Source organism: Protopterus annectens, chromosome 10.part0 (assembly GCF_019279795.1).
Source record: "Protopterus annectens isolate FY-2018-M chromosome 10.part0, PAN1.0, whole genome shotgun sequence".
Classification (NCBI taxonomy): domain Eukaryota; kingdom Metazoa; phylum Chordata; order Ceratodontiformes; family Protopteridae; genus Protopterus; species Protopterus annectens.
Genome location: NC_056744.1, coordinates 314,577,095 through 314,605,089, shown reverse-complemented (window position 1 = coordinate 314,605,089; position 27,995 = coordinate 314,577,095). Strand labels below are relative to the sequence as shown.

General features: G+C 46.9%; 1 protein-coding gene across 1 annotated transcript in view; it reads right to left on the bottom strand.

Annotated features, from left to right (window-relative positions):
• Positions 1-27,995, bottom strand: part of LOC122814137 (testicular spindle-associated protein SHCBP1L-like) — a 1,630,938-nt gene that overhangs the window by 1,076,037 nt on the left and 526,906 nt on the right. The window contains exon 4 of the mRNA XM_044086750.1: positions 20,522-20,627. Within this exon, the coding sequence (XP_043942685.1) occupies positions 20,522-20,627 (106 nt within the window). The remainder of the gene's footprint in view (positions 1-20,521; positions 20,628-27,995) is intronic.

The following is a 27,995-nucleotide window of genomic DNA, read 5'->3' as shown; positions in this document are numbered from 1 at the left end:
AGACTAGCCCGGTCAACAAATGTAAAATAAAAATAAAATAAATAAATAAAATATATGTTTGCATTGATTGCAAGAATTGCAAGCAAACGTGCCTGTGCTGTTAGAAAATTTGACATTATGGTAGCCCCTGTCATAAAGTAGTCTATTGAGAGACAGCATGTTCCTATAGGCTACGCGGGGTCTCTCATCAACCAAACTCTTGATCTTTTCATCCACCATTAGAAGTCTCCAGTTTTTATTAAGGACATCTAGAATGTGATGGTTCCTGTTAGTAAACGGAATGTAACCAAGTGTATTTAAATGGAAGTTACTTGACTGCTTTTATGTCTGATGAAGCGTTGATTACAACGCGAAAGCGCTAACTTTTATACTGCATTCAGTTTGTTTGTTCTCTTTTATAATAAACGTGGCTTCTACTAATTGGAGGAAGTAAATTTTCATTTCATGTTTTTGCGGCTTATGGTGCACCTTCCTGTTTTTTTACTTGTGCATTTGTCTAGTAGTAAATAATCCAAGGTTGCTGTTCAGCTCATAAAAAACGAATCTTTATTCACAAAATGACACAGATAGTAAGCGCTTTCACCCTTAGGCTTCTTCAGAAAAGTCTGAAGAAGCCGAAAGGTGAAAGCGCTTACTGTCCGTATCATTCTGTGAATAAAGATTCGTCTTGTTTGAGCTGAACAGCAATTTTGGATTATTTACTACTGGTATCTACGAACTTCACAGTACGTTTGGATTTTTGGGAAATTCACTTTTTGAATTTTGGAGTCTTTGAGACTGTGCTTATATGCCATTAGGAAACAGCGTTATATGGTGACTGATTTTATCCTTTATTTTTTACTGACGCTGTTCCCGAGCTCTGTCGGCGTGCTGTGCTGCACGTGGCTATATTGACTTATTAAAATATACCAAAAACACAGCACACTAAATATATAGGAACACACTATATATATATATATATATATATATATATATATATATATATATATATATATATATATATATATATATATATATATATAATAATACTATACAAACAGTCTAATGTAAAGTTTAACACTATCTTAATATGTAAATATATGTATATGTGTCAAAAAAGGGAAAAAAGTTAAGGCAAAAACTACAATAATATAAATATTACTGTCAGTCCTGACAGAAAAAATCCAAGGCCTAATACTGTTTTAAAGCTATTCTTATCTAAGAAAAAAAACTCTATAAACTAACACACTCTACACTACTGTATACTACTTTTAAAACTATTTTAAACACTATTTTAAAACTACAACTTCGAAAAATGTTGAAATATAATGAAAAAATACTGGCCCGAGCCTCTCAGTATGCGATCTGCTGCTAGCGGCAAACTAGATCTGAGGGTTTGCACCATAGGATCATGGGATATCACTGTGCCTCGAGCTTTCTCGAAGATGCAGAGCTGGCGATGTGGCCGACTCGGAGCTGAGGATCGGCTCCGAACCAGTGTGCAAGAACAAACGGCGAGATCGAACAATTTCACATAGACAGTTAAACAGTAATGAAATGCAGTAAAAAGCAGTTAAACAGCAATGAACTGCAGTAAATAGCAATGAATAACAGTTAAACAGTAGTGAAATGCAGTTAATCAGTAAATTGCTTTAAAATGGTGCAAATGTGATAAATTAGCTCACAATCACAACAGTAAAAAACAGCTCAAATAAAGTAAAATATTGTCATCAATTTAATCAGGCTACCGACAAGCAGTAACAAAAGCAGCAAATGAAATGCAGTTGAACACCAAAGCACAAGCAGCAAAATTAAGCAGGAAGAGGCACAATATATTTAACTAGAAAGTGAGGAGACAAAAGATAACTCGAGGTTAAGAAGCTAAAGGGGTGAGGGTTTTCTCAACTGATCTCACCGTACTCGGTAGAATGACCCGATGCAGTGGCATATCAAATTTATAGTAGAGGCAGGCAACTCAAAAGCCACCAACGTTTAAGATCTCAGCAACAGCTGGGTGGGATGGGGATACAAGATCAGAACAGAGTAAGGATTCAATTCACTAAGCTAAGCATTTGCACAGTTTAAACAGATATGTAGCAAATATTGTTTTAGTTAATCAGAAGTGCAGAAAACCGTTGAAAATAGCACTTATTTTCTGTAGTCCAACAGCAGGTTTTTGGAAAACAGCAAAGCAAGAGCTGAAGACATAACTCACTGCTGCACTGAGCAAACAAACCAAATTTTTTTTAAGTTAGTAAATTAATAAATTAATTGTTCTGTGTGGTACTAAATCATAACTGAGATTATTAAACGACTCTTGAAGAAAAAACAAAACAAAAAAAAAACTTACAGACCGATACGCAATGTATTTTAAAAACTGATAAGACAGACATCAAAGGAGAAATTATGGAAATGACCAGGAGTATAAAAATGGACAGCGGAAATGTAGTTAGTGGTGGGTTGTGAGAGAAAGTGGCAGAGTCGAGAGTTAAGGAAATTAGTGCCATATGAGGAGGAGCGATAAGGTACCAAAGACTGGGAAGCAAAGTGGCTGTAAGAGTTGGAGAAAAGCAATCAGAGTCAAGCTAGGTGAGCAGGAAGAACAGAATGATCTTTGGCACAGGTGCTGTTTAAACAAAGTTTTGAAACTATTCAAGCTTTCTATCCTGTTAACTGTGTGTGGATCATTTTCCTGAGATTTGACAAATAATGGGAGTAGAGAGTCTCCAGCAGTGTTGAAAGTCTTACTGATGCATAGTAAGAGTTAACTGCTACAGTGAAGCTCATTAGGCCATGAACAGTACAGTATTTTGTAATGCTGGGCATTTGTCTGGAGAATACGATAGCCTGTGGTAAAAAAAAAAAAAGTTATGTACTCACAATAACATTCCATGTTTGTTGTCCATCTCGCCTTCATTCTTTGCTGGTTGGGTTTGGAACCAAGGATCGGTTGATACTTGGCCTATACTAAAAATCGAGATCTTCCACTGGGTCGAGGCAATACCCTAGCCCATCATGCTTAGGGAGATTACAAAGATCCTGTTTGCAAATACTGTACAGAGTAACAGTTATATACATATAATAGTACATACATAAACATGTGCCACCTAGAACTAAGAAGGAAATCAGAGAAAAAGAAGTTATGTACCTACCATAACGTTCCATGTCAGTTGTCTTCATCTTGCCTTCCTTCTTGCTGTTTGGGTTCGGAGCCGATCCTCGGCTCCGACTCGGCCATCTTCTATAGCTCGAGAGCAGTTTACTGGCTCAAGGCTACCTCTTATCCCAGCATGCCCAGCGTCAGCTACCCAGATCTCGTTTGTGATAGCGCACACTAAACATAAGTAGAGTAACCAGTTCCTAAAAACTGGTTGTCCAATACACCTAAACAAGGAAAGCGTTATAAATTAGCTGGCATGTGAAATAATAAAAGATGCTCAGCCAGTTAAAACAAAAGGGAACTCCTCACAATCCTCTAGGGAGGGGGAAGGAGGGAGGGACGCAAGAAGGAAGGCGAGATGAAGACAACTAATGTGGAATGTTATGGTAAGTACATAACTTCTTTATGTTAAGTTGTCCATCTCATCTTCGTTCTTGCTGTTTGTGACAGCACCCCTAGCACCTAAAATCCTGGGTGGCTCATTGGAACAGACTCTTCAGAACAGTAGAACCAAAGGAAGCTCTGCTCCGGGAGACCATATCTACCTCGTAATGAGAGATAAAAGTGTGAAGGTTTGCCCAAGTGGCAGCTGCACAGATTGAGTCTATGGGCAACCTAGACTGAAAAGCTACAGAGGTGGCTAATGCTCTAGTGGAATGACCTTTTAGGTTTAGCTGGTAGCTCTATTTCGTAACTCATAAATAAAGGCAATAGTATCAGATAACCATCTACATAAGGTCACTTTAGAAACTGGAAGGCCTTGTTTGTTGAAAGCACAAGAAAGAAATAACTGGTCTGACTTTTAGTTCCTTAGTTCTATGGATATAAAAACGCAATTGTCTGTGTACATCCACAATTGGTGGAGCCTGTATTCTGCCTTGTTGTTGTGATTAAGAAAACTGGGAGATCTATGGATTGGACTTTAGGAAGAAAAGGATGGATTGGTCCTCAGAGAAACTCTGATCTTGTGAAACACCAGGTAAGAGGACGAACACATAGTGCTTGAAGTTCTGAGACACATCTAGCTGAAGTGATAGCAACCAGAAAAAGTGTCTTCAAAGAAATTTTAAAGAACATGATACTGCCGGTTCAAAGGGAGGCAAAATTAAGGAAGCTAAAACTAAACTGAGATCCCAAGGAGGAGGAGGATCTCTAACTGGGGGTCTAAGAAGAGATGTTCCTTTCATAAAAGCCTTGCGGAACTTAGACATTATGCTAGAATTAAACATACCGATATGAAAATTAGAAATGGCAGCTAGTTGTACTGTAATGGTAGCGAAAGCCGCACCAGACTGAAAAAGCTATGCTAGAAATTCAATAATTTCATGGACTGGGGCTGAGAAAGGATCCAAATTTCTAGATTCTGCCCAGTAAGAAAACCGTTTCCATTTACTAGCATACGTTTTCCTCGTAGTAGACTTACGTGAGGAAACAATAATATCATGGACTGCTGGGGAGATATTGGGAAAGCCTGGCTAAGGTTGGAAGTGGAGTAACCAAGCTGTGAGCTGGAGAATTTGAAGGGATTGGTGCAACCCGCCTGATTGGTGAATCAGATCTGGAAATGGGTCCAGAATCCACGGCCGATTCAGAAGGTGGAGGTGTAGGAAAGGGGACCATATCTGTCGAGGCTAATATGGGGCAATGAGGATCATCTTGCAACCCAACGATTTAGCTTTCTGTAATAGTCTTGGAATTAGAGGAAAAGAGGGAAAAGCGTAAAGGAGTGCCTGAGGCCAATCGTGGACTAGAGCATCTCTGGGTATATGACCTGGAGGAGGAAGTAGGGAGAAGTAGCTGCTGCATTTGTTGTTGAGAGGAGTGGCAAATAGGTTGCAGCAAGGCTGTCCCCATTTGTGAAAGATGAGATCCGCAACTTCCTGATTCAGAGACCACACGTGAGGCATGAGGATAGCTCTGCTATGACGTTGGATTTCCCAGGGATGTACATTGCTGTCAGAAAACGTTGGGAGGAAATAGTGCTTATCGACACAAGGGGGTAAGAGCTGGTCCCGCCCTGTTTGTTGATGTACCACACCACTGACATGTTGTCCGTTTGGATTGCAATGGTCCCAGAAGGAAGAGAGTCTTTAAGGGCTTGCAACGCTAGGAGAACCACTCTCATTTCTAGGACATTGATATGTAGATGGTACTTGTGAGGTTGCCAAGTGCCTTGGACTGTCCTGCCTAGATAATGCTCCCCCACCCTATCAGGGAGGCGTCCGTTGTGGTCTGCCCTGAATTACTAGTGGTGAGACCATTCGCCAAGAATGGTGCCTTTTGCATGTTTCGGTGATCAGGCTCATGTGAGACGTGGGTAGCTCCTGGAAAGACAACTGCATGAAAAGAAGTCACTGAAGGATTCTCATGTGGAAACGCGCTAATGGGACAATGGAGCCTAGGGCTTGGAGTATATGTCTGACTTGAACCCTTTTGCTCTGCATTAGAATCAACACTTGTTGACGAATAGTGGAAACTCTTTCCTGTGGTAATCTTGCAAACATTTCTTTTGAACATTTCTTGTGTTCAATTCTGCTAATATGTATGTAATAGACTGACAGGGCAACAAGGCAATTTTTTCAAAATTTACTGTAATGCCTAGTTGAGTGCATGATGCGATTGTATAATCCCATGCCTCTAAGAGTTGACACCTGGTGGTAGCAGTCAGGAGCCAGTCGTCTAAATAGGGAAACACCTGGAATCCTTGACGCCTCAGGTGAGCCGTGACTACTGCCATACACTTAATGAACACACTGGGGGGGCTGAGGTGAGACCAAAGAGCAGAGCTCTGAACTGGTAATGACTGGCCCCTACCCGGAAGCGAAGAAATCTCTTGGAGCGTCTGTCCATCTTGATATGGTAGTACGCGTCCTGAAAGCTCTATCGACCACATCCAATTGTCCTGACCCAGAAAAGGGAAAATGGACTGCAGAGTCACCATCCAGAACTTTTCTTTTTGTACAGATTTGTTCAATCCGCTGAGATCCAGTATTGGTCTCCAGTCCCCTGTCGTTTTTGGTACTAAAAAGAATCTTGAGCAAGTTCCGGATCCTAGTTGGTCTGCGGGGACTTCTTGAATGGTTCTTTCTTCTAGCCATCTTGAAACTTCTATGACTGCTTGATCCCTTAGATTGGGTTGGACATCTGGGATGGGCTTTTTTGATTCTATGGGGGATTGATGGAAGGGAATTTTGTAACCTCTGGATATGATGGGTAGTACCCATCTGTCTCTTATTTTTTGCCAGGCTTCTGGGTACAGTGAAAGTCTTCCCCCGACTGCCTCCAGAGGTGAGCAGTTGGGTAACCCTTAAGGGATGCTGGAAGGGCTTGGCAGAGAAGGTTTCTGTGTCACCCTGGTTTTGCGGTCCTCCTCTGCCACAAGGGTGGCGTCTGTTGTTGTTTCCTCCTCTGCCCCTGGGGGAAAAAAAATCACCACGTGTATCAGGCAAGGGTTCCTGGGATTTTCGGAACCACATCTTTCCGTTCTTCTGATTCTTGGGATAAGGTCCGGAAGGAGTGGAAAAACGGACTCCCATGGCAGAGAGAGTCTTACCCTCCTGCTCACACCTGGTCAACGCGTCTTTCACCGGAGGCCCAAAGAGAAAGGAGCCAACAAAGTATTGGTGAAGGATGCTCAAAAGGGTTCCGCAAACTGACACAGCCGCATCCAAGCATGTCTCCTGACAGCCACACCTGTCCCTGCGGCTCTGCTCACTCCATCGGCTGCATAGGAAATCAGCCTCATGGAGGAGCTGTCTATGGAATTAAGAGTCGCAAGCTGAGAAGCTACTTTGGCTGGTGCTCCCTCAGCTGTAGGATCTTGAAGGGCATCTCCAAGCTCTTTCAGGAGATCCCTTTGAAGACAAGTAAAATGGCAGAGATAGTTCAGGGACCTTATTGAAAAGGTCGCTGAAGCAAACATTCGTTTTCCATATCTGTCCATTGTCAGAGACTCTTTGTTCAGAGGATGAACAGATGAAGAGGTTTCTGCTCTTTCTTGGTGGCTGCTGCTACCACCATGGCATCAATGGGCACACTTTTAGAGAGGAACTGCTTGTCCAGGGGGGGCTGTAATAAATTTGTTTGGTCTCCTCGGAGTAGGTTCCATAGAATCTGGAACTCGCCAAGCCTTTCGAGCCACTACAGACATGAGTGGATCGAAAGGAGGAGATACCCAAGAGGTGGAAGGTCGGGAACCAAATGCATCCAGGTATACAGACTCGTCCTCGGTAGGGGCTAGGGAAGTCCAGTCCCTTCTCTGTCTAAGCATTTCAAGGATGTCCGAGAAGGAAACATCTTCAGAGGGGGACCTTGGGGACCCTTCCGATTCACCCAAGTCTGTATCTGAAGTGACAGACTCGGGGGGGGGGGGGGGTTCCATGTGCTTCCTCTTGCACTTCTTCCAGGGAGGCTCTTCCGAGTGATCAGGGGAGGCTTCGGAAGAGGAGGGGTCATGCAATGGGGTGTTCTGGGGCATAGGTTCCCTATGCTTAGGGTTTGGAGGAGGAGTAGAGGTTGGAACAAACCACGGGGGAAGGAGCCGATGGAGCTGGCAGTAGAGCGGTTTAGGGGGACAACAAACTCTGCATGACCTCAAAGGCGTCTCGACCTCTAGGCAGAGAAAGCTCCAGCTCCGAAGAAACAGGAGTCTTTCTCCGCATCAAGGGTGACAGGTCCGAGGCCAATGCTGGAGCCGAGCTCACCTAAGCTCCGAGGGGGAGAATAGAGTCGGACACGGGTCTGATGCCACTCCACCCCTTGGAGTTGATGAGAGAGCCTTGGCGCTCAGATCCCACGATAGAAAGTATAATCGAGGTAATCGGAGCCGACGTCTGAACCGAAGGAGAGATGATCGGCGCAGACGGATCTATTACCTGAGGATCCATGGTCTCCGGCTCCAAGCTAAATGTAGTCAGAGGAGGAACGGAAATAGAGGCGGATGGAGCCGATATCTGTTGAGGTGGGGTGGGCTGGACAGTAATTTTGCCAGTGCCTGTGACTTAAGAAACCTACTTACTACTCTCTCCATATCATGATCCGATAATCTAGAGGATCGAGAGGAGTGGGAAGAATGATGGCTACGTTCACTTTGTAACAAGGATGACTGAGGTGCCAAGTGGATGGACTCCAAGGAAAGAAACTTCAGTGTCTTATGGCTCCGAGATGCCTCTGAAATAGCAGATGGAGCCGACAGAGTTGTCTTGTCGGTGCCAGCCAGCACCGACATACTTGGTTGGTCAGGTAAAGGAGTAGGCTCCGAAGGGGGAGCCGACGCCTTGACAGACTTAGGAGATTTCGCTGGCTGAGTACTTTTAGCCAGAGAATGCTGAGGCTTCATTAATCCCCAAAGGATTCATTTGTTTTTGCGCTCCTGCAGGACCCTTGGACTAAAAGCGTGACATATAGAACAGGAGTCCTGCAGGTGAACAGCGTGCCCAAACAATATGCACAGCTAGTGTGCCCATCTGTCAGACATTTTCTGACCGCATGAGTCACACTTTTTGAAGCCAGACACCTTGGTATCTTAAATCATTATAGTAACAACCACAAAAACAATAATAAAAAGCTATATTACAAAAAACAAGAAACAAATAGACTTTTTTTTTTTTTTTTTTTTTTTACAGTTAAGGAACAGAAAGGAAAGCCTCTAATTTAAATGGCTATCCTAGCGCCTCATTCTTGGGTGGCTCATTGGAAAATACTCCTGAGCACCATGGAGGCAAAGGATGCTCTACACCTAGAAGCCAAATCCAACTTATGAGTAATAAAGGTGTGAGGGGTAGCCCACGTAGCTGCTGTACAGATATGATCAAGTGATACCCTGGCTTGAAAGGCTGCAGAGGTAGACAGAGACCTGGTAGCATGAGCCTTGATCCTGTGGGGTAAAGGTCTGCCCTCCTAACTGTAGATGAAGGCTATGCAACTAGAAATCCAGTTAGAAAATGTCATCTTAGAAACTGGTAAGCCCAATCTGAAGTCGGAAAAAGAAATGAATAACTGGTCTGACTTCCGAAATTCTTCGGTCCATTGCAAATAAAAACGTAGCTGTCTATGAACATCCAGCTGATGGAAATGATATTCAGCTGCATTACAATGATTGGGAAAGAAAACTGGAAGCTCAATGGACTGATTCAATGTTGTAGTAGAACAAACTTTGGGAACAAACAAATGATTGGGACGTAAAGAAACCCTGTCTTTATGAAAGACTAAATAAGGTGGCTTAATAGACAGGGCTTGTAGCTCAGATACATGTCTGGCTGATGTAATAGCTACTAAAAACACAATCTTCCAAGATAAATATTTTAAAGATGATGAATGAGACGGTTTCAAAGGGAGGGGATGTCAATTTGGACAACACAAAATTTTAAGTCCCAAGAAGCCACAGGTTCTTGTAATGGTGGTCTCAGTAAAGTGGCTCCTCTCAAGAAAGAAAGTCTTGCATAGCTTATGAGACATAAGGTTGACATTTGGAGACCCTAAATAAAAATGAGAGATTGCCGTCAATTGTACTTTGATGGTGGCCGTGGCAGATTCCTGCTGAAAAAGCTCCGAAAGTAATTCCAGAATCACAGGAATGGGGGCAGTGTAAGGATCCACTTTCATTTTCTGTGCCCAAATAGAAAACCCTTTCCATTTATTGTCGTATTGCCTTCTGGTTGAGGGTTTATGCGAGGATAAGAGAATATGGGACACTGATGAAGAAACATCATGAAGCCTGACTAAAGATGGAACTAGAGCAGCAAAGCTGTCAATTTGAGGGTATGGAGAGAGGGGTGTAGTGAACCCATGTGGTTCAATAGATCTGGAACTGGGTCCAGAATCTAAGGATAGTCCAGAAGAGGATCGAGGAACAGGAACCAGACCGGACAAGGCCAGTAAGGAGCAATGAGGATCAACTTGCTTCCCAGCCGACTGGCTTTCTGAATCACCTTGGGGATAAGAGGGAATGGAGGAAAGGCATATAGAAGTCCCGTGGGCCAATCATGGACCAGAGTGTCTCTGGGCATTTCCCCTGGAGGGAGAATTAGGGAAAAATAACTGCTGTACTTAGCAATGACTGGTCTGGCAAAAAGGTCGCAATAAGGTTGTCTCCATTTTCGGAAAATCTGTTCTACTATTTCCCGTTTCAGAGACCACTCATGAGGCAGTAAGATTGCCCGGCTTAGCTTGTCGGCTATCACGCTGGTTGTCCCCAGAATGTGCGCTGCCACCAAAAAGCGCTGGGAAAAAAATCGCCCATTCCTAAACTCGCATGGCCTCTCGACAGAGTGGGTAAGATCTGATACCGCCCTGTTTGTTGATATACCACGCAACCAACATGTTGTCCGATTGTATCCCAATTGTCCCTGGAGGAAGAAGGTCCTGAAGTGCTTGCAACGCCAGAAGCACCACCCTCATCTCCAGAACATTGATATGCAGATGAGCATCGTGTTATTGCCATGTGCCGTGGACAGTCCTGTCAAGATAATGCCCCCCTCACCTGACCTGGGAGGCATCCGTGGTCAGTGGCAACGGGTTGGGCAGGCACAAAGGGAGCTCCCTTGAACAAGTTGTTGGGGGCTATCCACCAATTAAGGTCCTTTTATTCCATGATTCGGTCAGCAGGATAGGGTGACTCAGCGGTAGACACTGGAATGACCACTGGGAGAACAGGAGCCATTGGAGAATTCTCATGTACAAGCTGGCTATAGGTATTAACAGAATGGTTGAGGCCATCGTTCCAAGAAGTTGAAGAATCCATTTTGCTTTGACCGTCCAAAGTGGAAGATGATGCTGAACTTGTGCGAAGAGGTTTTGTGCTCTTTCGGCAGGGAGACGAACCGTCATATCTACTGTGTCTACCTCTGCGGCTATAAAAATCAGACTGTGAGGGCAGTAATGCAGATTTTTCCCAGTTTATGGAGATCCCTAGTTGAGCACAAAGCTGAATGGTGGCGTCCCTGTTTTGGATGAGTAGATGCATGGTGGGGGCGGTCAGGAGCCAGTCGTCCAAATTTTGAAACTACTGGAATCCCTGACGTCTCAGGTGAGCTGTCACTACTGCCATGCATTTGGAGAACACCCTGGTGGCTGTGGTGAGACCAAAAGACAGAGCACGAAACTGATAATGGCTGACTCCCAGCCTGAAGCGCAGAGATCACCTTGAAGCTGTGTCCATTTTTATATGGTAGTAGGCGTCTTGGAAAACTACGGAGCATATCCAATAGTCTTTCCCTAACAGCAGGAGTATCGACTGCAGTTTGACCATCCGAAGCTTGTCCTTCTTTATGGATTCATTTAATTTGCTGAGGTCCAATAGTGGCCTCCAGTCTCCAGTTCATTTTGGGACTAAAAACAACCTGGAGTAAGTTCTGGATCCTATCTGGTCTGCTGGGATGGGCTGGATGACTCCTTTTGAGAGCAACTTGTTGATCTCCACAGTTGCCCGATCCTTGTGACTGGGTGGGACAGCTGGGATCTTTTTGGGAACAAACGGTGGAAGGGAAAAGGATATGATATAGCCTCTGGTAAAAACTCTTTGTACCCACTTGTCTTGGGTTATATTTAGCCAGGCTTCTGAATACAAAGAGATGCGACCCCCAAGTGGCCCCAGAGAAACGCAGTCGGGCCCCACATCAGGAGCGCTGATAAGGCCTCCCTCAAAAGGAATAACGGCCTTGCTGGTAATGCGGACCGCCCCTGCCTCTAGGGCGATGTCTACTATTTCCTTCTCTTCTGCCTCTGAAGGAGGATTCACACTGTACGTCCGTCCGGAAAGACCCTCTGGGAGTTTCTGAACCACATTTTCCATCCCCCCTTTGACCTTTGGGGTATGGTCAAGGGGGAACAGTAAAACGGACTCCCACGGCAGAGAGTGTTTTTCCTTCCTGCTCACACCGAGTGTTTTTCACCTTGGGACCAAACAAGGATGAACCATCCTTATGGTTGGTGAAGGTGGACTTAAAAGGCTCTGCAAAATTACACAAGCGCATCCAGGAGTGGCACCTAAGGGCAATTCCTGAACCCGCTGCTCTGCTCGCCCCATCAGCCGCATGGAGAAGTTAACTACCGAATTTAGGGTGGACAACTGAGCTGAGATCCTATCAGGGACTCGCTCAGGACAAACACCCTGTATGGAATCTCCTAACTCCTTGAGGAGATCCCTCTGCAATCTTGTGAAGTGAGTAAGATAGTTCATAGATCGAAGTGTAAATGCAGCTGAAGTATACACACGCTTCCCAAATCTGTCCATCTGTCGAGACTCCTTCTTTGGCAGATGAACAGAGGAAGAAGTCTCCACCAACTCCTCCTTCGTGGCCGCCGCCACCACCATGGCATCTACGGGACACGCCCTTAGACAAGAATTCTTTTCCAGGAACGGCAGACAGGAACTTATTTGGTCTTCTGAGAACTGGCTCCACTGCATCGGGAGTATCTCACCTTCCGACTAACCAGATCCATTAGTTCGTCGAAAGGTGGAGACACCCAAGAGGTAGAGGGTTGAGACCTTAAAGCTTTTAGGTACACCGACTCCTCATCAGAAGGGTTGACAGTGGGCCAGTCGCATCTCTGTTTAAGGATCTCCAGGATGTCCACAAAGGAGACATCATCCGAGGACGTCTTGGGGGACCCCTCCGACTCCTCGATGTCAGTGTCTGATGTCAGAGACTCATCCTGGGAGTCAATATGCTTCCTCCTGCATACCCTCTTCCGAGGAGGCTCCTCAAAGGGACCTTGTGGGGAGTCCCCGGAACAGTGGGGACCACCAGCCGGTGGCTCCTGAGGCTGCGGGTCTCTGCTGTCTCCAGAGAAAGTAGGTACTGAGACCAAAGTGGGAGCCCTTGGGCAGAAAGAGTGCTTGTACCACTGGCAGCGGCTGTAGATTGAGACAGCACACCATCACCTCAAAAGCCGACCTCTCCGGCTCCGAAGACCCTCCCCACTTCGAAGAGACAAAGGATGGCGCCGGAGCCATCGGCTCAGAGATAGATGCAGGGTCTGAGCTCACCCTGGCAGAAGCACAGAGAGGAAGGCTCGGAACAAACTAAGATAGATTTAAACCCTCCCCCATCGGCGCAGATATAAGAGCTTCGGTCCCTGGACACGACGGACGGAGCAGAGCGTGTCAGAGCCGAACTCTGCTCCAATGTAGCAGCAAGGGGAGGCAGAACCAAGAGTTCCTCCATTGATAAAACGCACTCCGGCTCCGAAAAGCCAACATGGCTTGGAGGCGGAATCACAGATGAGGGCAAAACTGGTTTGAGTGGCTCTGGAGCCAACAAAAATTTGGGCAGAGCAGACTACTTCAGGAGCCTCAGTACTACCCTCTCCACATCATCTTCCGAAAGACTCCTGGAAGACCTGGAAAATAAAGTTGGGGATCTCAACCTAGCAGGCACTGGAGATTTGATCAGCAAGGAGACCGGGTAGGGATTCTACAGACTGGCTCCGAGCAGTAGAGTCAACTATTTCCGAAGGTTTAGCAGTCGGCACCGAAGCACCTGTGACCGACTCTGAAACCATGGTGCTCTCCTTCGGCTCTGAAGACTGAGGAGTGGAGGAGACATTTTGTTCATTTGCACGGCAGCTCCGAGACACCAGCCAGTGCCAGAGAAGGCCTTTTTGAACCTTTTGATTTGGAGTCAGATCTGGAATGTGAATACTTCGAAGAAGCCGACGAACCAGATAAGGCTTCCTTGAAGGTTGGCTTCAGAAGACCCGTGAGTATCAGCTTGTTCTTTCTCTCCTGCAACACTCTAGAAGAGAAAGCATGACAGAACAAGCATGATTTCTGCAAATGGATGGCTCCCAAGCAGTAGATACACCTACTGTGCCATCCATTAATGACTTTTTCTGGGAGCATTTCATGCATTTTTTAACCCAGAGGGTTTATGCTCCTTGCTATCCTTAGACATTCCAGACACAAACGCAAAACCAGAGGAGAAAAAAGAAGTTATGTACCTACCATAATGTTCCATGTTAGTTGTCTTCTTCTCGCCTTCTTTCTTGCTGGTTGGGTTCGGAGCCGATCCTCGGCCAGCTTCAAAAGCTCGAGAGCTGCTTACTGGCTCGAGGCCCCCCTATATCCCATGATGCCTGGCGCTAGATACCCAGATCTCGTTTGGTAAGTCTAACTGCAGACATGATGATAAAGGAATCCTATCCTAGAATGCATAAATCCTACTGGAGAGACTACTAGTCAGAAAGGAATAGCCAGAGAAGACTCAGCCAGTGAAAAATCAAGAGGAACTCTTCTCGGTCCACTAGGATAGGGGGATGGAGGGTGGGCCGCAAGAAAGAAGGCAAGAAGAAGACAACTAACATGGAATGTTATGGTAGGTACATAACTTCTTTATGTTAAGTTGTCTATCTCGCCTTCATTCTTGCTGGTTGGGACAGCGTCCCTAGCACCTAAAAACCTGGCTGGCTCACCGGAAAAGACTCTTCAGAACAGTGGAACCAAAGTCAGCTCTGTTCCTGGAAACCAAATCCAACTTGTAATGCGAAATGAAAGTATGTGGGTTGGCCCATGTAGCCGCAGCACAAATAGATTCCATGGGCAACCTAGCCTGAAAGGCCACTGAAGTAGCTAAAGCTCTGGTGGAGTGACCTTTTGGTTTAACTGGCAATTCTTTTTCCTCAGTTGATATATGAATGTGATGATAGAAGTCAACCACCTGGACAAGGTTACTTTGGAGACCGGAAGACCTTGTTTACCTACTGCATAAGACAGGAAAAGTTGATCTGATTTTCTAATGTCCTTGGTTCTGTGCAAATAAAAGCGTAGCTGCCTGTGAACATCTAACTGAAGCAAATTATATTCCACCCTGTTAAGAGTGGATACGGAAAAACACAGCAAGGTCTATGGATTGATTCAAGTTACTCTCTGAAGAGACCTTACGAAGGAAGGATGGATTAGCCTAAGAGCAGCCCTGTCATTGTGGAACACGAGGTATGGGGGATGGACAGAAAGAGCCTGTAGTTCCGAAACTCTTCTGGCTGAAGTAATAGCTACCAGGAAGAGGGTTTTCCAAGATAAGAACTTCAGCGAAGAAGAAGCTGCAGGTTCGAAAGGGGGCAAAATTAGCGAAGTTAAAATCAAGTTTAAATCCCACGGTGGTGGAGGATCTCTCACTGGGGGCCTGAGCAGAGTGGTTCCTTTGAGAAAGGCTTTACACAGCTTATGGGACATGATATTGTTTTCCGACAGGCCATTGTGAAAATTTGAAATTGCTGCTAACTGGACTCTAATTGTAGCTGAAGCAGAACCAGCGTTGAAGAGTTCTGCTAGAAATTCCAAAATGGAGTGCACTGGGGCTGAAAAGGGGTCTATGCTTTTTGCCTCTGCCCAGGAAGAAAAACGTTTCCACTTACTAGTGTAAGTTTCTCTGGTCGTAGATGACAAAAGGATTTCTCTCACAGATTGGGAAATATCTGGGAGCCTGACTACAGTTGGAAGTGGAGCAACCACGCTGTGAGCTGGAGAGTGCGCAGGGACTGATGCAGCCCGCCCGATTGATGAATCAGGAGGTCTGGAACTAGGGTCCAGAGTCCAGGGCTGTTCGAGACGATAGGAGTGCAGGAACGGAAACCATATTTGTCAAGGCCAGTAAGGAACAATGAGGATCATTTTGCAACCCGAAACGGCAGCCTTCTGAATCAATTTCGGTATAAGGGGGAAAGGAGGAAATGCATAAAGAAGTCCCTGGGGTCAATCGTGGACTACAGCATCTCTGGGGGGATGCCCGGGGAGTGGAAGGAGGGAGAAGAAATTGCTGCACTTGTTGTTGAGGGGAGTTGCAAAAAGGTCGCAGCAAGGTTGGCCCCATCTGTGGAAGATTTGGTCCGCAACCACCTGGTTCAGAGACCACTCATGAGGCATGAGAATTGCTGTGCTCAGTCTGTCTGCTATAACGTTGGACTTCCCAGGGATGTGCGTTGCAATCAGAAACCGTTGGGAAGAGATCGCCCACTGCCAGAGTCTGAGTGCTTCTCGACATAGGGGGTAGGACTGGTTCCGCCCTGCTTGTTGATATACCACACTACGGACATATTGTCCGTTTGAACTGCAATGGTCTCGGTAGGAAGAGAGTCCTGAAGAGCCTGCAATGCTAAGAGCATGGCCCTCATCTCCAAGATATTTATGTGCAGATGATAATCGTGAGGTTGCCAGGTGCCTTGGACTGTTCTGCCCTGATAATGCCCCCCCACCAGATCAGGGAGGCATCCGTGGTCACTGTAGCCACTGGAGGGGGAAGAACAAATGGTCTGCCGTGGAGCACTGATGTGGAGACTATCCACCACACAAGGTGCTTCTTGCATGCCTGAGTGATCATAATCGTGTAAGACAAGGGAAGTTGCTGGAAGGACCATTGGGTGAAAAGAAGCCACTGGAGAATCCTCATGTGGAAACGAGCTAGGGGAACAAGTACGATAGCTGCTGCCATGAGACCTAGCGTATGAAGGACAAACCTGGCTTGAATCCATTTGCATGCTAATAAAACCTTGACATGCTGACGAATCACTTGAAACCCTGTCTGGTGGGAGGCTCGCTAACATGTCTTTGGTATTTAAATTTGCGCCTATAAAGGTGATAGATTAACAGGGCAACAATGCAGACTTTTCAAAATTTATTGTGGTACCTAGCCTGGAGCAAGTGTCGATGGTGCAGTCTCTGGCTCGCAGAAGGTGATGTCTGGTGGTAGCAGTGAGGAGCCAGTCGTTGAGATATGGAAACACCTGGAATCCTTGCAGTCTCAGATGAGCGGTAACTACTGCCATACATTTGGTAAACATCCTGGGGGTTGTGGTGAGACCAAAGGGCAGAGCTCTGAACTGATAATGGCTGGCTCCCAGCCGGAAGCGAAGGAATCTTCAGAAGCGTCTGTCCATTTTTAAGTGGTAGTACGCATCCTGAAGATCTATGGAGCACATCCAATTGTCCTGACCCAGAAAGGGTAAAAAGGACTGAAGCGTGACCATCCGGAATTTTGTTCTTTGTACAGACCTGTTCAGTCTGCTGAGATCCAGAATAGGTCTCCAGTCCCCTGTCTTTTTTGGTACCAAAAAGAACCTTGAGTAAATTCCAGATCCTTGTTGGTCTGCCAGGACTTGCTGGACGGCCCTTTTTCTTAGCAGTTTTGAGACTTCTAGCACTGCTTGGTCCCTTCGATTGGGTGGAAAATCTGGAAGGGACTTGTATGACTAAGTGGGTGAGAACGAAGGGGATTCTGTAGCCTCCAGATATGACAGACTGTACCCATTTGTCTTGTGTTATGTCTCGCCAGGCTCCTGGGTACAGTGATAGTCTTCCCCCGACTGCCTCCAGAGGTGAGCAGCCAGGCACCCCTTCAAGGATGCTAGAAGGTCTTATCAGAGAATTATTCTCTGCTGCCCTGGTTTTGGGGGCCCCCTCTGCCACGACGGCGGCATCTGTTATTGTTCCCTGCTCTGCCCATGGAGGGAAACTCACCACATGTGTCCGGCAAGGCTCCTTGGGATTTCCGGGACCACAACTTCACACTCTTCTGACCCTTAGGATATGGTCTGGAAGGAGTGGAAAAACGGACTCCTACAGCAGAGAGTCTTGCCTTCCTGCTCACACCTGGTAAGGGTATCTTTCACCTGTGATCCAAAGAGAGAGGAACCATCAAAGGGGGTGTTGGTGAAAGATGCTCTGAAAGGTTCCGCAAAGTTACATAGCCACATCCAAGCATGCCTCCTGAGGGCCACGCCTGTGGCTCTACTCGCACCATCGGCTGCATACGAAATGTGCATGGAGGAGTTTACCACAGAATTAAGAGTAGCCAGCTGGGAGGCTGCCTTAGCCTGGGCCCCCTCAGCTGATGGATCTTGGAGGGAATCTCCAAGCACTTTCAGGAGATCCCTCTGAAGACGGGTAAAGTGGCACAGGTAATTCAGGGACCGCATGGAAAAGGTCGCTGAAGAGAACATCCGCTTCCCATATCTGTCCATCGTCCTGGACTCCTTATTAGGGGGATGGACAGATGAAGAAGTTTCAGCCAACTCCTTTGTGGCCGCTGCTACCACCATGGCATCAACAGGGACACCCTTGGTCAAGAACTGTTTGTCCTGCGGTGCAGTAATGAATTTTGCAGGTCTTCTAGGGGTCGGTTCCACTGTGCCTGGAGCCGTCAACGCCTTTTGAGCCACCACAGACATCAGTGAGTCGAAAGGCGGAGACACCCAGGAGGTGGAAGGTCGGGATCCAAACGCATCCAGGAATACAGACTCATCCTCAGAAGGGCTTAGGGTAGTCCAGTTTCCCCTCTGCCTAAGCATCTCAAGGATGTCTGAGAAGGAGACATCTTCAGAGGGGGATCTTGGGGACCCTTCTGACTCCTTTAAGTTGGTATCCGATGTAATAAACTCGGGGGAGTCAACATGCTTCCTCTTGCATTTTCTCTTGCAAGGTGGCTCCTCTGAAGGATAAGGGGAGGCCTCGGAAGAGGATGATACACCCAAGGGGGTGTCCTGGAGCGCTGGATCCCCACGCTTAGGGTCTGGAAGAGGGGCAGAGGCTGACACAGGCACCCTAGGGGGAGGAGCCGATGGGGTCGATTGTGGGACTGACTCGGGCCAGCACACTCCACCTCGAAGGCGTCCCTGCCCGGACACAGAGAAGGCTCAGGCTCCAATGAAACCAAAAGCCCTCCCCACACCGAGGGAGATGGCTCCAAAGTAGATGTGGGAACCAAGCTCACCTGCGCCGAAGCACCGAGGGGGAGAGCGGGGTCAGACAAGGGTCCGATGCCACTCGCCCCCTCGGAGCAGAAGAGGGAGTCACGGCGCCCAGATCCCTCCAGGGAAGGTACCATGGAAAGGATCAGAGCCGATAAAGGAACCGAAAGGGAGGGAATCGGTGCCGACGGTTCCATGACTCGAACCCCAACGAACTCCGGCTCCGAGCTCAAAGGAAGAGTCAGAGGAGGAATATCAATAGCTGTGGACGGAGCAGACTCCTAATGAGGAGGGCTGGACAACATTTTGGCAAGAGCCTGCGACTTCAAGAGCCTACTGACCCCTCTTTCCAAATCATGGTCCGAAAGGCTAGAGGACCAAGAAGAGTGGGATGATCGGTGACTACGCTCCGATTGAAGCAGGGATGACTTTAGAGCTGAACGTATCGACTCCAAAGAAGGAGACCTGGATCTCTTTTGACTCTCAGCCGGCTCCGAAGACCGTGTCGGAGCCGACTGGGAGGGAGGGACAACGGTTCCAGCCAGAGCCGAAATGGATTGTGTGGCTTCACCCAACGATGGCTCCGAACTGGGAGCCGACAGTTTAGGTGGCCTGGAAGATTTCACCGGCTGAGACTTCGACGGTGAATCGTGGGGTTTAAGCAGACCCCTCAGAATTAATTTATTTTTGCGCTCCTGCAGGACTCTTGGACTGAAGGCATGACAGATGGAGCAAGAGTCCTGCAGGTGCACAGCGCCCAGACAATAAACACAAGAAGTGTGACCATCTGTCAGAGACATCTTCTGACAGCATGAGTCACACTTCTTGAATCCGGACGGTTCTGGATCCTTGGACATTCTTGGAAGAAAACGAAGGACAAGTTTTCACACAAAAAGTTAAGGTAACCGATGAGAAATATTAATACCCTACAGTTACCACAACCCACACAAGTACTACTACCAAAGGGAAAAACAAACTTATCACTAACACTACAGGTTATAGAGAAAAAGGTTTTTTTTTGTTTTTTGTTAAAGAGATAGAAAAGAAAGGTTAACCTCTAACTCAAACGGAAATAATCTTTCTGAAGAAAAGTGAGAGAAGGGGTAGGGGAAACTCTCTAATTTAAACGAGTTTCTTAGGAAAGAAATTTAGAGGAAAAAAATAACTACAATGAATAACGACTAATTCTATACTACAATAATTTTTAGAGGAAAATAACGGTAATAATAAAGAAGCGTATATGACCTGAGCCAGAACAACCTCGTAGCAAAAGCGGCAAACAAGATCTGGGTATCTAGCGCCAGGCATCATGGGATATAAGGGGCCTCGAGTCAGTAAGCAGCTCTCGAGCTTTTGAAGCTGGCCAAGACGGAGCCGAGGATCGGCTCCGAACCCAACCAGCAAGAACAGAAGGCGAGATACACAACTTAACATTACAGAATAACTGAGAAAAGTGCACTCAGCGCCAAAATTCAACCACTATTTCAAAACCAGTACCTGAAAACTGGACTGTAGACCTTAACTTCAGAGTAACTGAGGCCAAACTTAGTAAAGTGCCCCAACAAATTCAGTCATTGTCACCACAGCAGCACTATGTTAAACTCTGTCTTTGTCAATGGTCAAAAGAGAAAGCCCAAGGAACATCTAGTATGCAGTACTTGACATTATTGTTACCTTCATCAGTTGCACGGTCATACATACCATGTCAGCTGTCATAACGTTTGCTACAACATGAGTTACAGCGCTCCCAGAATCTCTATCCCCTTTTCTGCATTTCAGTATTCTTGGAATTAAAGGTCCATGAGCCCTGTTTCAAGAAAATAACAAAATTGAAGTTTGTGCGCGTATATCGTATACAAGAACACAGAAAACGGTCTAAATGGAATCTCCTTAAAACTCAAAGAACTGCTACCCATATGAAAAATTTAACTATGTAAAACTACTGCAAAATGTATCAGAGTAAATGAAGCAGGGAAACGGGCAAGACTAAGTTGCACAGACATGACTACAAGCAAAACTTCACAAATACCAACTAGTATTGCAAACTCAACAAAACCGAGAGTAGGGCAGCTTCTGTCATAAAACAGATTGCTCTGTTGGAAAGGTAATTTCTTGGCTTATATTCCTTAATTTGATTCTTACCATATTTTGTTTTAACAGCATTAAATAAGAAGTTATGTACCTACCATAACATTCCATGTTAGTTGTCTTCTCCCGCCTTCTTTCTTGCTTGATGGGTTCGGAGCCGATCCTCGGCTCCGACTCGGCACTTGCTAAGCACGAGAGTCACTTTTACCAGCTCGAGGCAGCCCCATATCCCATGATGCAAGGCGGTAAGTACCCAGATCTCGTTTGATGACAAAGGGCAATAGCACCACGCATAAAAACACTTCCAAAAGGAAGAAAGAAAACTTACAGGATGGAAGAAGGACCAGGTCTGAATGGTCTTCAGCATAATAATTTCTTATAGAAAGGTCTGTCCAGGCCTGGGGAAGGAGGGAGGGTGCAAGAAAGAAGGCGAGAAGACAACTAACATGGAGCGTTATGGTAGGTACATAACTTCTTAATGTTAAGTTGTCAATCTCGCCTTCATTCTTGCTTGATGGGACGCGTCCTAGCACCTCTTATCCTGGGTGGCTCAATGGAACAGACTCTTGAGGACTGTAGAGCCAAAACTGGCTCTGTCCCTGGAGGCCAAGTCCAATTTGTAGTGGGAAACAAAAGTATGAGGAGTGGCCCAAGTGGCCGCTGCACAAATAGTGTCTAAAGGAAGTCTAGCTTGAAAGGCTGTAGAAGTAGCTAAGCTCCTAGTTGAATGTGCTTTAGGTTTTGAGCACAGCTGTTTTCCCCTGAGCAGATAAATTTCAGAGATGACCGAAGAAAGCCATCTAGACAAGGTCACTTTAGAAACAGGAAGGCCCTTCTTATTATCCGCATAGGAAACAAAAAGTTGATCAGATTTCCTAAATTCTTTTGTTCTGTCCAAATAATATCTGAGTTGACGGTGGACATCAAGATAATGTAGTTCTTGTTTGGCTCTGTCTGAATAGTTTGGGAAAAATACAGGGAGATCAATGGATTGATTCAAATTGGTCTTTGAGGCGACCTTAGGCAAAAAGGTCGGATTAGTTCTCAATGATACTCTGTCTTTGTGAAAAACCAAATAGGGGGGGTCGAACCGATAGAGCATGAAGTTCAGACACCCTCCTGGCCGATGTAATAGCCACTAGGAATAAAGTTTTCCAAGAAAAAAATTTCAGGAAACAAGAAACAGCTGGCTCGAAGGGGGGAAGAATCAAGGATGTCAGCACTAAATTTAGATCCCACTGAGGAGGAGGATTCCTGATTGGAGGCTTTAGCAGGAAAATTCCTTTCAAGAAGGCCCTGCAGAGCCTATGGGACATAATATTGTGATCTGCGATCCCGACATGAAAGTTCGAGATAGCAGTCAATTGAACTCTGACTGTGGAAGAAGGGAGCCTGCATGAAAAATCTCTGCTAAGAAGTCCAGGACTGCCTGAACAGGGGCAGTGAAAGGATCAATACTCTTGGCCTTAGCCCAATAAGAGAAACGTTTCCATTTGCTTGCATAAATCCTCCTGGTAGAGGATTTTAAAGAAGCTACTATGATGTCTCTAACTGGGTTAGAGATCAAAGGAAGCCTGGCTAAGGAAGGAAGTGGAGCAACCATGCTGTGAGGTTGAGAGAAGGGATAGACCGGTGCAGCTGACCGGATTGGTGAATCAGAAGATCTGGCACTGGGTCCAGATGCCACGGCTGCACCAAAAGGTGGCGATGGAGGAGCAGGAACCAAACTTGTCGAGGCCAGTAAGGGGCAATGAGAATCAATTTGGCTCTCAAAGCGGTTGCCTTCTGGATAACTTGAGGATCAGAGGAAATGGAGGAAGGCATAAAGAAGTCCCTGGGGCCAATCCTGGGTCAGGCGTCTCTGGGGGATGGCCTGGAAGAGGAAGAGAGAAGAAGTCTGGGCATTTGCTGTTTTGGGGAGTAGCAAAAGATCGCAACATGGGCGACCCCATTCCAGAAAAATCTCTTCCGCTATAGATTGCTTGAGAGACCACTCGTGAGGCATGAGAATAGCTCTGCTCAATCTGTCCGCTACAATGTTGGTTTTCCCAGGGATATGCGTTGCTACCAGAAACCGATGAGAGGAGATTGCCCATTGCCATAGTCTGAGCGCTTCTCGACACAAGGGGTAGGACTTGGTTCCGCCCTGTTTGTTGATATACCAAACTACAGACATGTTGTCTGTGTGGACTGCAATTGTCCCTACGGGAAGAAAGTCGTTGAGGGCTTGCAACGTTAAAAGCACTGCTCTCATCTCCAGGACATTTATGTGCAGGTGGTATTGGAACGGCTGCCACGTCCCATGAACCATCCTGCCCTGATAATGGCCCCCCCACCCGAGCAGGGAGGCGGCCGTGGTGACAGTGGCTACGGGGATGGGGGTACAAAGTGTCTGCCTTGGTGTACCTGGAGAGAGGTGGTCCACCAAGCAAGATGATGTTTGGAAGTCTGTGTCAGCAGGATCTGGTGTCACATAGGCAGTTGTTAGTGCGACCACTGTGTGAACAGCATCCACTGAAGAAGGCGCATGTAGAAGCGAGCCAGGGGAAGAAGAGTAATGGCCGCAGCCATGAGGCCTAATACCTTTAGAACCATTCTGGCCTGTACTTTCTTGTTGGCTAGAATGATCCTGACATGACTTTGAATGTCTGAAACTCTTTGATCTGTAAGGGTAGCTGACATCCGAACAGTGTTTAAGTTGGGGCCTATGAAAGTAATAGACTGGCAGGGCGATAAGGATGACTTTTCGAAGTTTATCGAGATGCCCAAAAGAGTACAAAGCTTTATTGTGTAATCCCTGGCTTGAATAAGCTGATGCCTGGTGGTGACTGAAAGGAGCCAGTCGTCGAGATACGGAAACACCTGGAATCCTTGACGTCTCAGGTGAGCCGTGACCACTGCCATGCATTTGAACACTCTGGGGGCTGTAGTGAGACCAAAGGGCAGGGCTCTGAACTGGAAATGACTGGACCCCAGCCGAAAGCGGAGAAATCTCCTGGAGCGTCTGTGGATTTTGATGTGATAGTACGCATCCTGAAGATCTATTGAGCACATCCAGTTGTCCTTCTGTAAGAAGGGCAGAATTGACTGAAGAGTGACCATTCGGAATCTTGTCTTCCTCACAGACTTGTTGACTCTGCTGAGATCAATATTGGTCTCCAGTCTCCCGTCTTTTGGGGACCAAAAGAACCTTGAGTAGATTCGGGCTCTGAATGATCTGTCGTAACTGGCTGAATGGCTCTTTTTTGCAGAAGTTTTAAGACTTCTAACTCTGCAATTTCCCTTAGACCGGGTGGTACATCTGGAAGGGAATTTGAGTGATAGAAAGGACTTTCCTCGAAAGGAATTTTGTAACCCTCGGATATGATCGACTGTACCCATCTGTCTTGAGTGAGGGAACGCCAGGCTTCTGGGTACAGCGATAGTCTTCCCCTGACTGCCTCCAAGGATGGACAGCCGGGCAACATCTCAGGGATGCTGAAAGGGCTTGTCAGAGAGAGGCTCTCTGTTTCCCTGGTTTTTTGGACCCCCTCTGCCTCTAGAGCGGCGTCTGTTGTTGTTACCCCCTCTGCCTCTAGGGGTAAACTGACCACGTGAATCCGGCGTGACTCCTTGGGATTTGCGGAACCACATTTTGCCACCCTTCTGTCCTTTGGGGTAAGGTCTAGAAGGGGTGGAAAAACGGACTCCTGGCAGAAAGAGTCTTGCCGTCCTGCTCACACCTGGTCAAAGTTTCCTTCACCTGAGGGCCAAACAAAGCTGACCCATCAAAGGGAGAATTTGTGAAGGGCCTTAAAGGGATCTGCAAAGTCACATAGCCGCATCCAGGCTTGCCGACTAAGAGCCACACGTGTACCTGCGGCCCTACTGCTCCATCAGCAGCATATGAAATTAGCCGCATGGAGGAGTTTGCAATGGAATTAAGGGTTCCTAGCTGCGAAGCAATTTTTTCTTGAGCCCCTGCAGCTGTAGGATCCTGTACTAGTTCGCCCAGCTGGTTAAGGATATCCCTCTGGAGTCTGGTGAAGTGACATAGGTAATGCGGCGAGCGCATAGCAAAGGTGGCTGAGGAAAACATCCGCTTACCGTACCTATCCATGGTCCTAGAGTCCTTATTAGGAGGATGGACGGGTAGGGAAGGATCTGCAAGTTCTTTCTTGGTGGCAGCAGCCACCACCATGGCATCAGCGGGGCCACCCTTAGTGAGGAATTGCTTGTCACACGGGGCAGTGATAAATTTTGAAGGCCTCCTAGGGACTGGCTCTACAGAGTCAGGAGCAGCCCACGCCTTAGGGCAATAACCTGCATAAGGGGGTCGAAAGGCGGAGACACCCAGGAGGTGGAGGGCCGAGATCCAAACGCCTCTAGGTATACCGACTCATCCTCAGAGGGATTATTGGTGGGCCAGTTTCCCCTCTGTCTAAGGAGTTCTAGGATGTCTGAGAAGGAGACATCCTCAGAGGGGGATCTTGGGGATCCCTCTGACTCATCAAAGTCAGTATCTGAAGTGATAGACTCGGGGGAGTCTACGTGTTTCCTCTTACAAGTCCTCTTCCTAGGAGGATCTCCCGAAACATCAGGAAAATCCTCGGAAGAGGGGGAAATTCCCAATGGGGAAACCTGAGGCAGAGGATCTCTGGGTCCTGTAGTAAGAGAAGTGGCAGAGATGTCAACAGGCACTAAAGAGGGAGGAGCTAAGGGAACAGACTGCTGGCTGATACCAGTGGCCAGCACACTCTTCATCACCTCGAATGCTCCCCTCCCAGGCAGGTCCGAGAGAACCCGTTCCGAAGAGCTAGGAACTCCAGGGACCACCAAAAGGGAAGTCTCCGAGGCAGATGTCGGAGCCGAACTCACCAAGGCCGAGGCTCCAAGGGGAAGAGCGGGTTCGGACAAGGGTCCGATGCCACTCACTCCCTCGGAGGAGACCATGGAAGCCCGGCCACCGAATCCCTCTAAGGAAGGTCTCGAAGAGGAGATAAGAGTAGAGGCTGAAGGGACAGAAGGGGGTATCCGTCCCTCAGCCGTAGCAGTAACCATTCGAAGACTCCAACTCCAAGCTCTGGGGTAGAGTTGAAGGAGGAACTGTAACGGGGTGTGGACCAATAGTCGTCTGTTGAGACGGACTATGTAACATTTGGGCCAGTGCCTGTGACTTAAGTAATCTACTGACCACTCTCTCTAAGTCATGGTCCGAAAGCCTGGATGACCTTGAAGATCGGCTCCGATGGCTCCGTTCCGAGAGGAGAGGTGAAGCCGGGCCGAAGTATCGGCTCCAAGGAAGGAGACCTCGACCTCTTCCTCGAAGGAGCCATCGGAACCGATGAAACTATAGAACCTGTCGGGCCGACAACTTATCGGAGCCGACAGGTAGCCTCAATGCATCGGCTCCAGCGGGCCGATACAGCCACTAAAGTAATGGTGTCGGAGCCGATCGGGCCGACACCGATGCCTGCCACATGGTGGTCGAGCGATCGGGCCGACACGAAGTGGTCGATGCAGAATCGGCACCGATAGCCATCGGTGCCGAAGGCTGTTAAGCCAGAATCGGCTCCAGCGGGCCGATCTCGACTCAGAACGAGTCGGGCCGAGGCCGCAGGCTTTGACACAGAAGCCTGGGCCTTGGAAGACTTGGCAGTCTTAGGTGGAGCCGACTTAGCGGAGAGCCCTCCGGCTTAAGAACCCCAGAGTATTAATTTGTTTCTTCTTTCCTGCAGGACTCTCTGGCTGAAAGAATGACAAATAGCACAGGAGTCCTGCAGGTGAAGAGGCCCCAGGCAATAAAGGCAAGAAGTGTGACCGTCTGTCAGAGACATCTTCTGACAGCACGAGTCACACTTCTTAAAGCCTGAGACCCTTTCTTTTGACATGGTGTAACACAAGCACACACACACACCAGTCAAAGAATTTAAATTTAAATATACCAAAAGGTATAACTACAAACACACACACACACCCTAACAGGGGGGGGGATGGGATGGGTAAAGTCTGACTAAAAAAATAATAAGAGACAGACAAATTTCTGTCAGAAACAGTTTAAAACTAAATAAAAACTAACAATAAGGGTTTTTTAAGTTCAAAGGGGCTAAAATAGCGAATTAGTAAATCACTTACCAGGAGCTGGTAAAAGGAGGACCTCATAAGCGAAGCGGCAAACGAGATCTGGGTACTTACCGCCTTGCATCATGGGATATGCGGCTGCCTCGAGCTGGTAAAAGTGACTCTCGAGCTTAGCAAGTGCCGAGTCGGAGCCGAGGATCGGCTTCGAACCCATCAAGCAAGAATGAAGGCGAGATTGACAACTTAACATTATATATATTTTTTTGATAAAGCATTAAAAGATGTCTTTCCATATCACTGTTGCAGTATTCAACATTAGAGAGATGCCCCCGTTAAGGACAGGCAGACGTCCGGCCAGTATACCAATGCCTTAGGTTATTACAGGGACGTCATGTGTCACACGCATGCTCCCATCTCATGGAGTAAGACAAAAAGGTGGCATATGGTTGCATATACCTTAAAACTTATTTGCCAACAGTATGAATGCTATCTTCAATTGTCAATATGACTGCAGCTTCGTCTGCTGGTTACCAAGCTGTTTCTAGATAAATGCCCTATTGGGGTTTTTCTTAACTTTTTGTGCTGTCAGGATTACATGTCATCCAGAAAGGGGAAATGCCAGTCTGGGAGACATATTTCCCATAAAGACCATCATGGGCAGTGTTTGTTTTGCTTAGGTGCTTCTCACAATGATACATCATGTCCTACTTATCAGGCTTTTCTAAACAAGACTTTTGTAGTTGTCTCTCCTCCTCATCTACCTAGAGAACAAACTTAACCTGTTGCCACAGGGTACACTGGCAAAATCGTCCCAGTCAGGTCAGCCGTCTGCAAAGAAGGCCAAAAAGGTTAGGCTGCATTCCTCTCCTCTACAATCCCCTGGATGTCTCTCTCGTGGCTGGTAAAAGCCCGCAGGCTTGCCCAGTTCTTCAGTCGGAGGCCGGCAAGGATCCAGCTTCTTGCAAATGCTTGTAGGATCTGCAGATGTTTGTTTTAGAAACTCAGGAGGAACCACAGCTGATTATAT